General features: G+C 44.5%; 1 protein-coding gene across 1 annotated transcript in view; it reads right to left on the bottom strand.

The window, feature by feature from the left end:
- The window catches only part of CRACR2B (calcium release activated channel regulator 2B), a 59,931-nt gene that overhangs the window by 29,843 nt on the left and 17,525 nt on the right, over nucleotides 1-12,563 (bottom strand). Inside the window, 4 exon segments of the mRNA XM_065839425.2 lie at nucleotides 507-653; nucleotides 2,787-2,958; nucleotides 5,941-6,052; nucleotides 7,585-7,837. Coding sequence (XP_065695497.1) covers nucleotides 507-653; nucleotides 2,787-2,958; nucleotides 5,941-6,052; nucleotides 7,585-7,837 — 684 coding nt within the window.

Genomic DNA, 12,563 nt, shown 5'->3' on the forward strand with positions numbered 1-12,563 from the left:
TCCCAACCACAGCCCACGCAGTAACCTTCTCCCCCTCCCCAACCCGGGACAGCAGCTCATGCCTGAAACACAATAGCCCTGAACCACACAGTCCAGAGAGAACTGAGAGCATTCCAGGCAGCCCCACTCCCAGTAGCAAGAAAGAGAGACGGTCCCGCCGGCCAGCCCCCCTTTTATAACTGAGCATGACCTTCTATGGTATGGAATATTCCTTTTGATAGTTTTGAGTCAGCTGTCCTGGCTGTGTCATCCCCCCAGCTACCTGTGGACATTAACCCTATCTCAGCTGACCCAGCACAGGCTTTGAGTGGGATTTTAACCAGACCAAATGTTATGAATGGGAACTGATGCAAAACAAACCCATGTGGATCAGATCAAGATAAAGAGTCATTTTAATACAGCAAGAAAAATCTCTGCATCCTGTAACCCAGTCTCTCCTTGGATTTGAGGTAGCATCCAAGCATCAGCTGGTTTCTGAGAGCAAATGGCCATGATGTTCTCCTTACCGCTTCAATGCCTGTTCCATAGACTCCTTCTCATGATTGACCTCCCTTACGTATGATGAAACACGCAACAGAAACTCTTCAAAATTAGATAAGAGCTCTGGATGCTCCTTTCGTAGCCGAGCCCAGAGGTCCCGAATCTCACGTGGACTGAAGCAAGCATACAAGAGAGAAGGAAAGCAAATGTCATCTTGTGGACTGATATACCAACTCCAACATGGACTTGGGACAGACAAACTGCCCTTCTCCTGTGATGACCTCCATTACACCATCACAGCAAAGAGGGAAGTTGGATGGTGACAGAGCGTGCATGTGGAGTGAGATCTACTGCAAGGAAAAGAAAAGTAATCTAGGAAGCAAACCTGGAATGATTATTTTCCAAGTATTCAGCAATAACACATTTGGTGTCTAAACCAAGACTCAAACTGATGAACATTCAGCAAATTTGCTGTGAGCTGTGGTCAGGCAGAAAAATGTTATAGCCCAGAGATTATGGCACACATCAGATAGGTGGTGCTCTCATACTGGACTGTACTGGTGGTTACTATTGTCCATCTTATTTATTTATTTGACAGGTTTGGAAACTGAGACACAAAAAAATAAGTAAATCTGCCCAGGTGTTGCATCAGGATAATAATGGAGGAAGCCCTTAAAACCCAAAGTCTTCTTTTTCTTAATCTGTAATAATGATTACACTGTTTTCGCATTTACTTTGTCACAATGTAAACACAGCATTTATAAATTTACACTTTCCCAAAGAGACTTATAAGCCTGCAGACATCACTTCATGCTTATTTTTAGAGAAGAGCTTTTTCTTTTTTTATTTTGTTTTTAAATCCATGAGATACTTTGGAGGAACTGCCTTGAAATCTACAGAATAATTATGCCTATAGGCCCTACGGACATTATCCAAATAGATATTTTTCTTTATCTATGTATTTGTCTCCCCTAATATTCTTTATGAAAAAAAAAAAAGTTCTTCATTCCTCCTGCCACCATTGCATAATAGCCTCACTTTCTGTCCCAAGTTGAAGAAGTTGCTAGCACTTCATCAAAAGTTTGTAGTTTAGATAAAATAACATACTGAGTTCCGTTAAGAAACAAAGAAACAAACCCATTTCTTTCTAGCAAAAACAGTGGAGACGGTTCAGATTCCTGCTCTGATCCCAGTTAGGTTCTGTTGTATATTACTTCTTTACAACAGCTGGTGTGGCACAATAGCATGACACGAAGTAGCTACCGAACCCATTGCATAAAACTGCAAGTAAGTGGTCAAAATAAAACACAGGATAACTCCACTTTAAGAACTGACACTAGTTATATACAGCAGAGACTGTTTTTCCAGAACAGTAATGTGGTTCTTCACAGCGTCATCCAGTTATTTGAGGCATAACAGCTTTCCAGAATTTTTCAGGACAGGAGAAGTTGTTTAGCATTAAAAGAAACATGCAGGTGCTTTGCATCACAATGTAAATGAGACAAAAACTTCTGTTTCATGACAGATGCAGCTCTGAAAGCAGCAAACTCCTTCCCTCTCAGCTTCTGTCTTGAATCCTGTGTACCTCCTGCCCCTACCTTGGCTGCTCCCAGCAAACTGGCAGCCCTGTTGGACTGCAATACCTGAAAAAAGGGCTGCCACAGATGCTGTTGGGCAGCCCAGCCACAGAAGATGTGCATCAGTAAGAACCAGTTATGCATAATGCTTCACTTGGGAAAGCCCTAAAAAAGGCTGGATGACACTGGGGCCACATGCAAGGGCATTAATATCAAGATTCAAGGCTCAGGTGAGCAACCCTTTCCCAGTTTAGCCTTTCACACTCTTCAAGATCAGCTCAGCCCCAAGCACCCCCTTGAGCACAGATCTTTCACGAAGACTCTTAGAAATAAGATTGTCTGAACATAAGTGAACAGTCACACACCATTTTGGAACAGCCAGCACACTCATCCTCCTTACCTTGTCTAACCCTCACATGATTCTTTTTATTTGCTGCATGCAGATGTGCTTCCATGCTACTGTTATATTTTACAGCTATGATAAGAACTCTAGTTTGGGAAACTCCTTGAGAAAAGCACTGTACTAAAAGTAACTGATGAGAAAACCCAGACTTCACTCCATTTGCTACCAAGCATAAGAAAACCCAAGACAGCAGTACAGAAAGCGCAAGTAGTGCTTCAAAGAGCAAGCAGCTCCATTCACCTCTTTGGTCTTTGCTGGTACTTTGAAGCTTGGTATTACAAGATTTTAAAAGGGTAGAAGTAATGCCATGCAGCTCCCCTACTTACTCTTCAAACATCTGGGCTGCTCCAAACTGCTCCATCATGGAACAGAATCGTTTATCTTCATTGTCATCTGCTGGGTCCAAGTCATCTGACCAGCCTGACTCAAAGGTCTCCTCATGTCTGGAGTGATCCATTCTCCCAGCCCCTTTACACAATTCAATCCCTATTAACTTTCCTGGTAGAAGAAGAAGGGAAGAAGGAGAATAAAGAAAGTCAAACTGCATGTCATTTAATAAGCTGCTATTTAAATGACAGCCCAACAGAGCTCCATGAGAAGCTACCTGCGTGCTGTTAATGTAGAATACAGCTCCCAGACAGTAAAGAGCCTCTGTTCTGATGTCCTGAGTGACGTCAGCATCCAGTCTGCAATGCTGGGACTGAAACTGGCTCTCAGCCCAACAACAGGCTGTTAGGGCTCTGCTCACATCTGCGTGAAGATGATCTACCACCCACGGCCTTGGATTCTCAGCACATGAAGCATGTGGCATTAGGTCACTTCACTCCCACGGCACAGCGCTGTGGGTTCAATTGCCAATGATCCCACAATCTCCCTCTGGGACTGCAAGCCTGGCACTGCATAGCACCGTGCTTCAGGTCCCCAGCTTAAAAAAAAGCGAGGAGGAGATCATTACCCCTCCCTTCTCTTGTGCTACATCTGTTCTGATGCAAGTACTACAGGACAAGGACTGCCTCTTGCTATGACTGTGTAGCGCCTGAACAAAATTAAATTACCCTCTGAGAACACCCTCCCACCCCATCCCACGTACAAATGGCTTCCAGTTATCTGGATCCTGTTTCATGCTGAGACACTGATGCTATGAGAACTTCACGCTATGCAAGATGTAACAAATAATGGTGTTGGGAACAAATTCTTCTCAGACAAACAAATCAAGTTACCCTATCCAAAACACAGGCCTCCAATCCTGTATACAGAGGTCAGACCTCTATCAGCAGCCACTCTTCCTTTCTGAAACTTATCTGCTAGGTTCAAAAGGCAGAAATGACATCCCAGCTGCAAGGCCAGGAGCCAAGGACATTCAGAGCACAAATGAGAACATGAAGCTGCTCTAAGGGGGAAAATATTCACTATTTGTGTAGCTCAAGTGACTTAACTCCACCATTTCTTAGCTCTGTATGTCCAGAACCTAACCACTTCTCTTCCACTGTTAAAATATGCTGTAAAATAACTTGCAGTGTGAAGATATAGGCTCTACTTAGACTAATGCCTGAGGCTCTGACAGTTGGTTAAGGAGGTGGGTTTAGATTAGGCACTTTGGATGTGTGCTTTAAGGAAAATCATCGTGTCTCATTATCTCTCTTTTACAGCTGGGAAAACTGAGGTAGAGAATGATCTGAATATTGTTTTGACATCCTAACAAGATCTCAGATTGCTTTAAATTGAACATTTTAAATATATGCTCTTTTGTCAGTTGTGCAGATGCATCCTTTAACCTCTCAGAGATCATACAAAGAACGTCTCACAAAAAGCAGACCTGATCGCAGCTTACCGCTTCCCTTGATTTCCCCCCTGCGCACTCCAGAAGGAAGACAACAATATGCCAGGCCAAACTCTCGAATTAGGGGTAAAGTCTGAAAAATTGTTTTAATGAAGCCATACACAAAGAATGACCATAAAGAAAAGTAGAAATGAAGTGGTTTGCTTAGACTGGAGCAAGTCCCATGGAGCCAGGTTGCCAACACAGCATGGTACCTGACACCTGGTGGTTGACACAAAGAGAAATCTTGTGTAACTGTCAGAAATGGCACTGAGGCAGGTACCCTCATGATGCCCTCTATGGCTATAACTGTGACAAATACCTTAAATAAGGAGAATTGGGAATAACCAAGTCATAACGCAGACAGCATTGTGGATGCCAAGGTGCCCAAATGGTGCCCATTCACCTTCTACACAGTGCTAGGCAAGAAAGCCCACGCTCCCAAAATGACTCTTGTTTCTGGCCAAGGCAGCAGAACCAGCCAACAAGTCTTCAACCCCTATAGGCAGGGGCACAAGGCAGAAACAGGCATAGGCAGGCACTTAATGGGTTAACACATTTCCCTGAACAGGCTGGCCCAAGATACAACTTCCCATGTTTATTTTGAGGAAATCTTTGCAGTTTCTCTTTTCAGTGGTGGCTGTTTCTTGCCCTTCAAACTGAAGCACCAAAAAGGATGCCCCTCTCCAAGTTGTGTGAAAGCCATAAGCAGCCACAATCTGAGTAGTCAGGACGCTGGAGCCTCCTCAGTCACTTCTGGAAACCCTAGACCACCTGTGTTCACTTGCTTTGATCTGATCCAATTAACACCTCTACATGTACAAAGAAGGTGCTAACTGGGTGCAGATTTTCTAAGAATTCACAACCAGCTAAGGCAACCCACATGGACACATTCCTGTGCAACCTGCTCTAGGTGAACCTGCTCTAGTTGGACTAGATCAGGGGTGTTGAACTCATTTTCACCAGGGGCCACATCAGCCTTGCGGTTGCCTTCAAAGGGCCAAATGCAATCTTAGGACTGTATAAATGTAGGTGTAGTCTCCAGAGGTCCCTTCCAACCTCAACCACTGTGATTCTGTAACTAAGCACCTATGGCAAAGGTTATTAGTTCTATGGTCTTTCCTCCTTCTTAACACCTCTTCACTGCTTATGCTGCTGGATGATGACTCTGGTATAGAATTAGTATTCTGCTAGTGTTTAGAAAATACAACAGTAAGAGGAAAACAAAAGCTTATTTGCCAGTGTGCTAGCCTGCTAACAGGACTCCTACTAATATCCTTGAACAGCACTGCATAAACCAGCTGGAGACAGTTGCCAGGAGGCATATTTCTGTTCCCTCATCCAATGAGGGTCCTTATCCAGATGACTGTGGATCACATAGCCAGATACAGGCTGCAGCATGTACTGTCTCCAGTAGGAGATACTCAGAGCTGGCTCTACCAGGTAGGCAGGTAACAGTTGTGGAAGAAGGCAACACAAGGCCTCAGCAAGGGGCATAGTAGCATTGCACACGCACCTTCTCCAACGATATTCACATAAGCATGGGGCATTGCCCTGCATAGCCAGTACAGTTTCATCAGAATCACTACACTTTCTTACCAACATAAAACATCGTGTCATAGGTGGGCTTTCTCCTTCTTCTGCCTCTGTGCAGTCCTTACCTAGTCCCATGCTGAACTCCACAGGTGTCAGGTATCCATTATTGTTCTGTTCCAAGCTCTCGAAAACAGTCTCCAGCTGCTCAAGGGTCAGGGGGAGTTCACTCTGGAGCCGCTGCAGCAACAAAAGAACGAAATTAAGACATGACTCAAGTCTTCCATGTGACTAGCTCCTGCCCCTGCCATCCTCAGCACTGGCCCACAGCAGTGTGCCCTTTCAGCACTGCATCCTGGCTGGGATGCAACAGTCTGCCAGTACAGCTGAGTGATGCCACAAATGCCTGTTTGGACCCACTGATATGGCGACACTTTCCATTAGTGAATTATTCCACCAGGACTGCAGAGAGGGAACTTCAGGTTATTTTGTTTGGAAGGAGCTCAACCCTCTTCCTCCCCCACTTCAGAAAGACTGCCTCTAGTCTACTGCATGCCTCCCTCCACCCCTGCCCAAAGGTGGCTGTCCCCAGGGCACTGCAGCCTCCTGTGACCACTGCTGCTCCCAGGAGCAGCACATGGGCACATAAGGTACCAGCTCTGTCTCTCTGGCCAGTGAGGGAGGACAGACTTGTGCATGTCTGGATTCAGTTCCCAGCTCTTGTAGGAAGTCTTGCGGATTATTAACTTTCTGTTATGGACTGAACATTTTGTTTGCTTTCTTCTGTCATCTTCTGCCTGTTGGGACCATACAATTATTCCCACAATATAGACAACGAGCAGAGAAATTGCCCTTCATAATACATGTGCAGAGCACCTAGTGTGAAGGGGCACCCAAAGAAGCTTCCAAACAAGAGATGCAGGCTAAAACCTTATTACTGTCTGTTAAACATGTAGCTTTAAATAAAACTTCATACATATTTATTAATTTACATTATACAAAATTAGGCATCACACAACCCAAAACAAAGTCAAATAATTAAACCACCATGGACCTGCCAAGTGTTAATTATAGATGGAGGGAGAGAAAGGACAGCAGAAAAACAATCCACATGTAAGCTTCCTGATAAACTACTCAAACAAAGCTCACAAAGAACTATAGAGATTCTGTTAATGAATGCTGGTTTTAACAGAAAGCAGCAAAAAATTATTGTAGGTAAAAGTTATAGTTCAGGCCTAAAGTGATTTTTTGAGATCAGGCTTTAGCTATGACTGAGGCAAAACCAGTTATACAGCTTTTTTTGTTAAGAGGTTAGTGGATTTTTTCCGCTGTTGATTGTTTTTCGGGGGTGGTGGGGGTTTTGTTTGTTTGTTTGTTTGGTGGAGGGGGTGGGTGGGTGCTTTTTGTTTTTCTTTTTTGTTGCTGTTTTGTTTTTAATTAAACCAAAGATCCACTCCCCAGTTTCCCATCCACTGCATTAAGAGTTAAAAGTCTTTAGGAACTGTTGCAATTTTTGTTATTCTATGCATTCCTTCAAAATTTTGAATTGCAGTCCCACTTGTCGCAGGAATTCCCTAGAGGTCCAAGACTCTTCTGGGATTTTCAATTCCTAGAAGCTGGCTGTGGCAGAGTTGGGCTCACAGAAATCTGAATAAGAGCCCACGTGCATACTCAACACTAATCAAAAGTAAAGACATGCCACATGCTCTTCTCTTCTGCCAGCCATGACTTTACAGCTTCTCCCAGGAAAGGGGAAGGATTTTTTCCCTCACCTGCATGTCCACCTTGGTGATAAAACCCTTCTCATCCTTGTCACACAGCTGGAAGAGCTCTCTTGCCTTCTCGAGCATCTCCACCTGCACATCTTCCAGTTTGCTCATTTGGCTAGAAGGAGAAGCACCAGGAGCCACCCCATCCTCCTCATCCCCTTCCTCTTCTTCCCAGTGGACATATCCCAAGAGTGCTCCCCTCTGGTTATTCATCTTCTCAAAGTCTTTTACTCCAGAGCAGGGGTAAATGGAAGAGCTGCAGGGCAGGAAAAAGAAAACCCCAGTCAAACATGACCCTTCACTTTCACTTCACACATCACGTTACATGCCTTGTTGGGTTGAAAGAATAATATTCAGCATCCTAGATGGACTAGATGACCTTTAAAGGCCCCTTCCAACCCAAACTATTCTAAGACTCTATCATCTATTACTGAGGGGAGCAGAGGGATGAAGGGAGGAAGTTTGTGTCAGAGGTACACACTATGCATAGGTACACACTGTACACAATATGGATGTAACCAAACCTACTGCACAGCCAAAACCCTCCACACTGATGGGCTCCAGACCCTGCACCAAACAAAGATGCTCTTTCACCATCTCTCCTCCTCTGGCTCAGACCTACAGGGCAGTCACAGTTCTCTGCTGGTGAATGCCAGGTGCCAAGGGAAGGTTTCAGTGGAGACAAGAGGACAGGAAGGGAATATTAAAGTGTGCAGATAAATCTGCAGGGAAACACAGTGACAGTCCCACATTAGCTGGGACAGGAGCCTTGAATGCCATGAGCAGGGCCAGCTCCCAGCTCTTGTCCAGCTCTCTGGATGCCCTGACCAGGTCGTTTCTCTCTGGTCTTGGTTCATCTGATAATAACATGTGCTTTTTCTCCTCCTGTTGCTTTTCTGCACCACTTTTGAACACCAAACCTGCATTTCAACTGCAAGAACCCAGAGCAGGACAAAGGCAAACAGGAGGAAGATCTGTGCAAGTGACAGAGGAAAGAAGGAAACATCTCTTCCCACCCCTCTTCTACCCAGGTCCCCTGGCTGGCCTTCCATCTCTGACATTCTCTTGTTAACGCTTCCCAAATAGTAACTCCATCTCCTTTTACGTTATTACAGTGCAAAGAAAGGTCACACAGTTCCTACACTGGGAAAAATTTAATAAGTTGGGCACTCCTGCCCCCCTTGCCTTCCAGCCTGTTTTGAGAACTCATAAGCTGCCAAACAGAATTTTAATCTGAAATGTTCACCTTTATAGGAAGGAAACCACACAACTATGGAGGCACTTCAGAGGCCAAAGAAAATAATTCCCATTACTTAAAAGTACTTAAACGAAAAAAGCTAGGAATGAGAGCACTCCTTTAAGGACAGCACTGTCATTGTAAAGATGCATACAATATGTCCCTACCCCAACCCACCTTCCAACTTACTGATGCCACATAACACCTTCCAGACAGCTCTTCTTCAGCAACACCACCACATTCTTAAAGCCTTGTTGCACTGATTGCTTTAGGCTTCTCCTTCTGCAGATCTGTGTTCTGCATTGCAGGGCAGAAGTGAGCTGTGCAAGCAGGCTGAGAACAGATTTAAACAGTGCTAGACAAAGAGGGCTTGAAGGTTGGGTTCTTTTTGATCTCCAAGAAATTAAAAACCATGTACAGATGCCGTGATAACAAACCAGTCAATTTTGTTTGCACTCTTAGTACAATGACTGAATAAAGTGTGTGATGGCCAGGAAGAATGTCACATGCAACAACTATATGAAGCTGACACAAAAGGAGAAGGGAATTATGCACCATGCTATTTGACTCCATTTATTACTGCTGGTTTGTGAGCCAGAGGGTGGTTCCGCTTCAACGAACAAGCAGAACACTTTGCTCTCCTTTTCAAATCAGTGTTTTTGCAGGGCACCTCCGTTTAGTGTCACTTGAGAAGATATGTATCTAAAACTTTGCAGAAGACTGCCTATAAATAGATACTATTATATGTTTCTAGTCAAGGAGACCTCCCTGGCAAGCAGTGGACACAGACCCGGACCCAGGCTTTGAGAAAGGAGGCAAGAAAGCATGAAGAGCAAAAAAGGCAAAGGGGTGTCTTTCTCTCTGGCTCTTTTTCAAACAAACTCTTCTATCAATCTTTTTACAGCACAATTTGGAGACTAAAGCTTGATTCTATCCTTTAGATAGTAAGGTTGCTTCTGGACAGTCAGCTTGCTTCTGATGGCAAGTCTGTACATGTTAGTGGCAATGAAGTCAGAAAGAACCACAGCTTACTTTTCACATTCAAGTAAAAGTTGCAAATCTGGCCTTGAAAAAAAGAAAAAGACCCAAATATCTTATGCTGCATATATTTTTACAGGTGATTACAGTGAGGAACCACATAGCCACACTGATAATTATTGGCTGCTACAGGCCAGGTTGCTGAAGCTTTTTGCCAAACAGATTCCTTCTGGAAAGACACAGTTCTCAGCATAAGCAGCATGCTGTACCAGGCAGTGAGTGCAGGTGGCAGCAGAGGAGGAAACGAAATAGGAGTTCAAAGCAAGACCCATGACGGGATTGCAGAAAACATTCAGAGTAAGTGCAAGTAAGAAATGTGTTTGCTGAAACATCCCTCTAGCTGCCTAAGAGACACTGAGATTCCCAGAAGTAAAGATCTTACTTTCTTACTATCAACTTCATCATTTCTGTTTCAACAGCCACAGAAGCCTGTGCTGCTGCAGCAAACAAAAGGTTGTACAAGGATGATGTTCTGTTCTCTCTCTCAGACACATCTGCAAACTGAAATCAGATGCATTACTTCCCTACCTCTAGCACCTCCTCATTTTACCAAAAGCCCAGCTGTATTGTAGCTCTCAAACACTGGCTGAGCTAAAAGCTTCTTAATTAGAAGAGCTGGGAGCCTGATATGGACAAGAGTCTGAAAGGATTTCACTTGCATGTAAAAGATCAAGCCCATTAATTCAACGTTCAGAGCACAGTGTCTCTTGTTCAAGCTGCTTCTAGTGGCTTCAAGCCAAATATGGCACCTTCAATGGCAAGACAGCACTTGTAGAGGAACAAAGCAGCAAATGAGAGCCCCAGTAAGCAAAATACACTGCAGCTCTGATGGACTTCTCTCCCAGAAGCCTTTGACTAAGAAGCTCTTCATTTCCATCCCTGTTTGTAAGGGCATTGAATGGCACAAATGCAGATGAGATGCAAAGCAGATTTCAGTCTGACAAGTGCTGTCATACCTTGCCCAGTTCCAGATCATCATTGCAAACTACTGGGGAAGTGGCTTCATCAGCAAGATGCAGAACAAAACTGAAGGACAACTTTAAAAGAGGTTGAGGTCACTAGAGTACTAAAAATGTGGACTTGTTCCCAAAAGTGAGGCCAGCAGAGCTGGCTTGGGTGCAGAAAGATCAGGTTGGGAAGAGTCATTCTTGCCTGACATAAGTGGAAAAGGCAGAGAATATAGGTAGAGGCAAACCTACCAGGATCCTCCAGTAAGATGTAGACAAGCCACCTCCAGTGACAAAGCCAGGGGGTGTTAACTAAAACTTCCTGACAGGATTAATTTTTCCAGATCTCTCCTGGCAGGAGAAGGAACTGATTGAGTCAGCACCAGTTCAGAATTAATTTCCACACCTAGCCTGGAGTGAGGACAATCTCTGTATCTTGGGCTGTTGATTTCCATCATAAGAACATCTGCAATGGGTCACAGCAGAGTTCATCTAGCCCAGCATCTTGCCCTCACGAGGAACCATGAATGGCTGGTAAGGGAGCAGGGCAAGCACAGAGAAGACTTCCTGCAGAGATTGTCAGCTTCTAGCCACTGTTAGCCTGAGGCAATTCTTGAGCCATGTGGTTCTTCCCTCATTTTCCCAGACACTTGTCTATCCTCCCTTTAATCTGCATGAAAACACTCACTGTTCACATGAATATTCTGATAAAACAGGGTGCCTGCTGCAATCAGTGGGTTTTGACAGACCTCAACAGGACTGTTCCAGTTTTCTGAGTACACAGTTTGACCAGCACCCCCTCCACAAAAGACGGAGTCCTTGCTTTAGCTCAAACAAGTGTTTCCTGCCATCTTCACATCTGGGAACCACAGCAGAGGGCAAAACCTCCTCCTCTCAGGGCTTGGGAGATCTACCAAGAAGATGGAAGTGCCAGGGACACAGAGGCACCAATGCCCTGGCCAGACTCTGTGTGTAATGTTGCTCTGCAGCCCCCTCTTGCCCCATCCCAGAGGTTTGGCTACCTATGCTCAAGGCCAGCTCTGATATTGCACAGTCCAGATCTGGACAGTGTCCGCCATCTGAACAAGCTGATACAGGGCTCGAGAGAAAGCCAGTCTTCAGGACCTGTGGATTACATCAGGTATCTCCTGCCACACTGTGTGCTGGGGCCCAGCAAGCAAAAAGTCACCTGTTCCTGCAAGACAACTTTCCCAGAGACTGGAAAGCAAACATAGATCTCAGACATAGAACAGGAAATTAAATGGCCAGTAAAGACAGCTAACACCACGTCTTATATTTCTACACAGAGGTAACTCAAGACAAGTCTTACGTGCGTATTTTAACCACGTGAAGCATAAACTACAGTTTGTCCTGAGCAAAGCTGTGCCAGAACGTCAGATGGATGCCATGGGCATAGCATTCTTTGGGAAATCATAAAACCTGAATTTTTATCCTGATTCAGCTTGCCATATGGCCCTGGATAAGTGACGTCACCTGCCTATGCTTATAGATTGTCAGCTCCTCCAATTTCTTTCTGATGCTTGTGACAGCTGGCACTTTTATTTTAAGACTCAGTTCCTGGAGACTGATGATAACGTGAAACTCAAGCATCAAAATAATTCCAAAGCCTTTATCTATGTGACACTGACCACCATGTGCACATGACAACTTTGGGTTGTTGGTGGTTTTTCTTGGTGATGTGTTTTGTTGTTGTGTTGTTTTGGTTGGTTGGTTTTATTTTGTTTTGTTTTGTTCTTCCA

Source organism: Patagioenas fasciata, chromosome 5 (genome assembly GCF_037038585.1).
Source record: "Patagioenas fasciata isolate bPatFas1 chromosome 5, bPatFas1.hap1, whole genome shotgun sequence".
NCBI classification, from domain to species: domain Eukaryota; kingdom Metazoa; phylum Chordata; class Aves; order Columbiformes; family Columbidae; genus Patagioenas; species Patagioenas fasciata.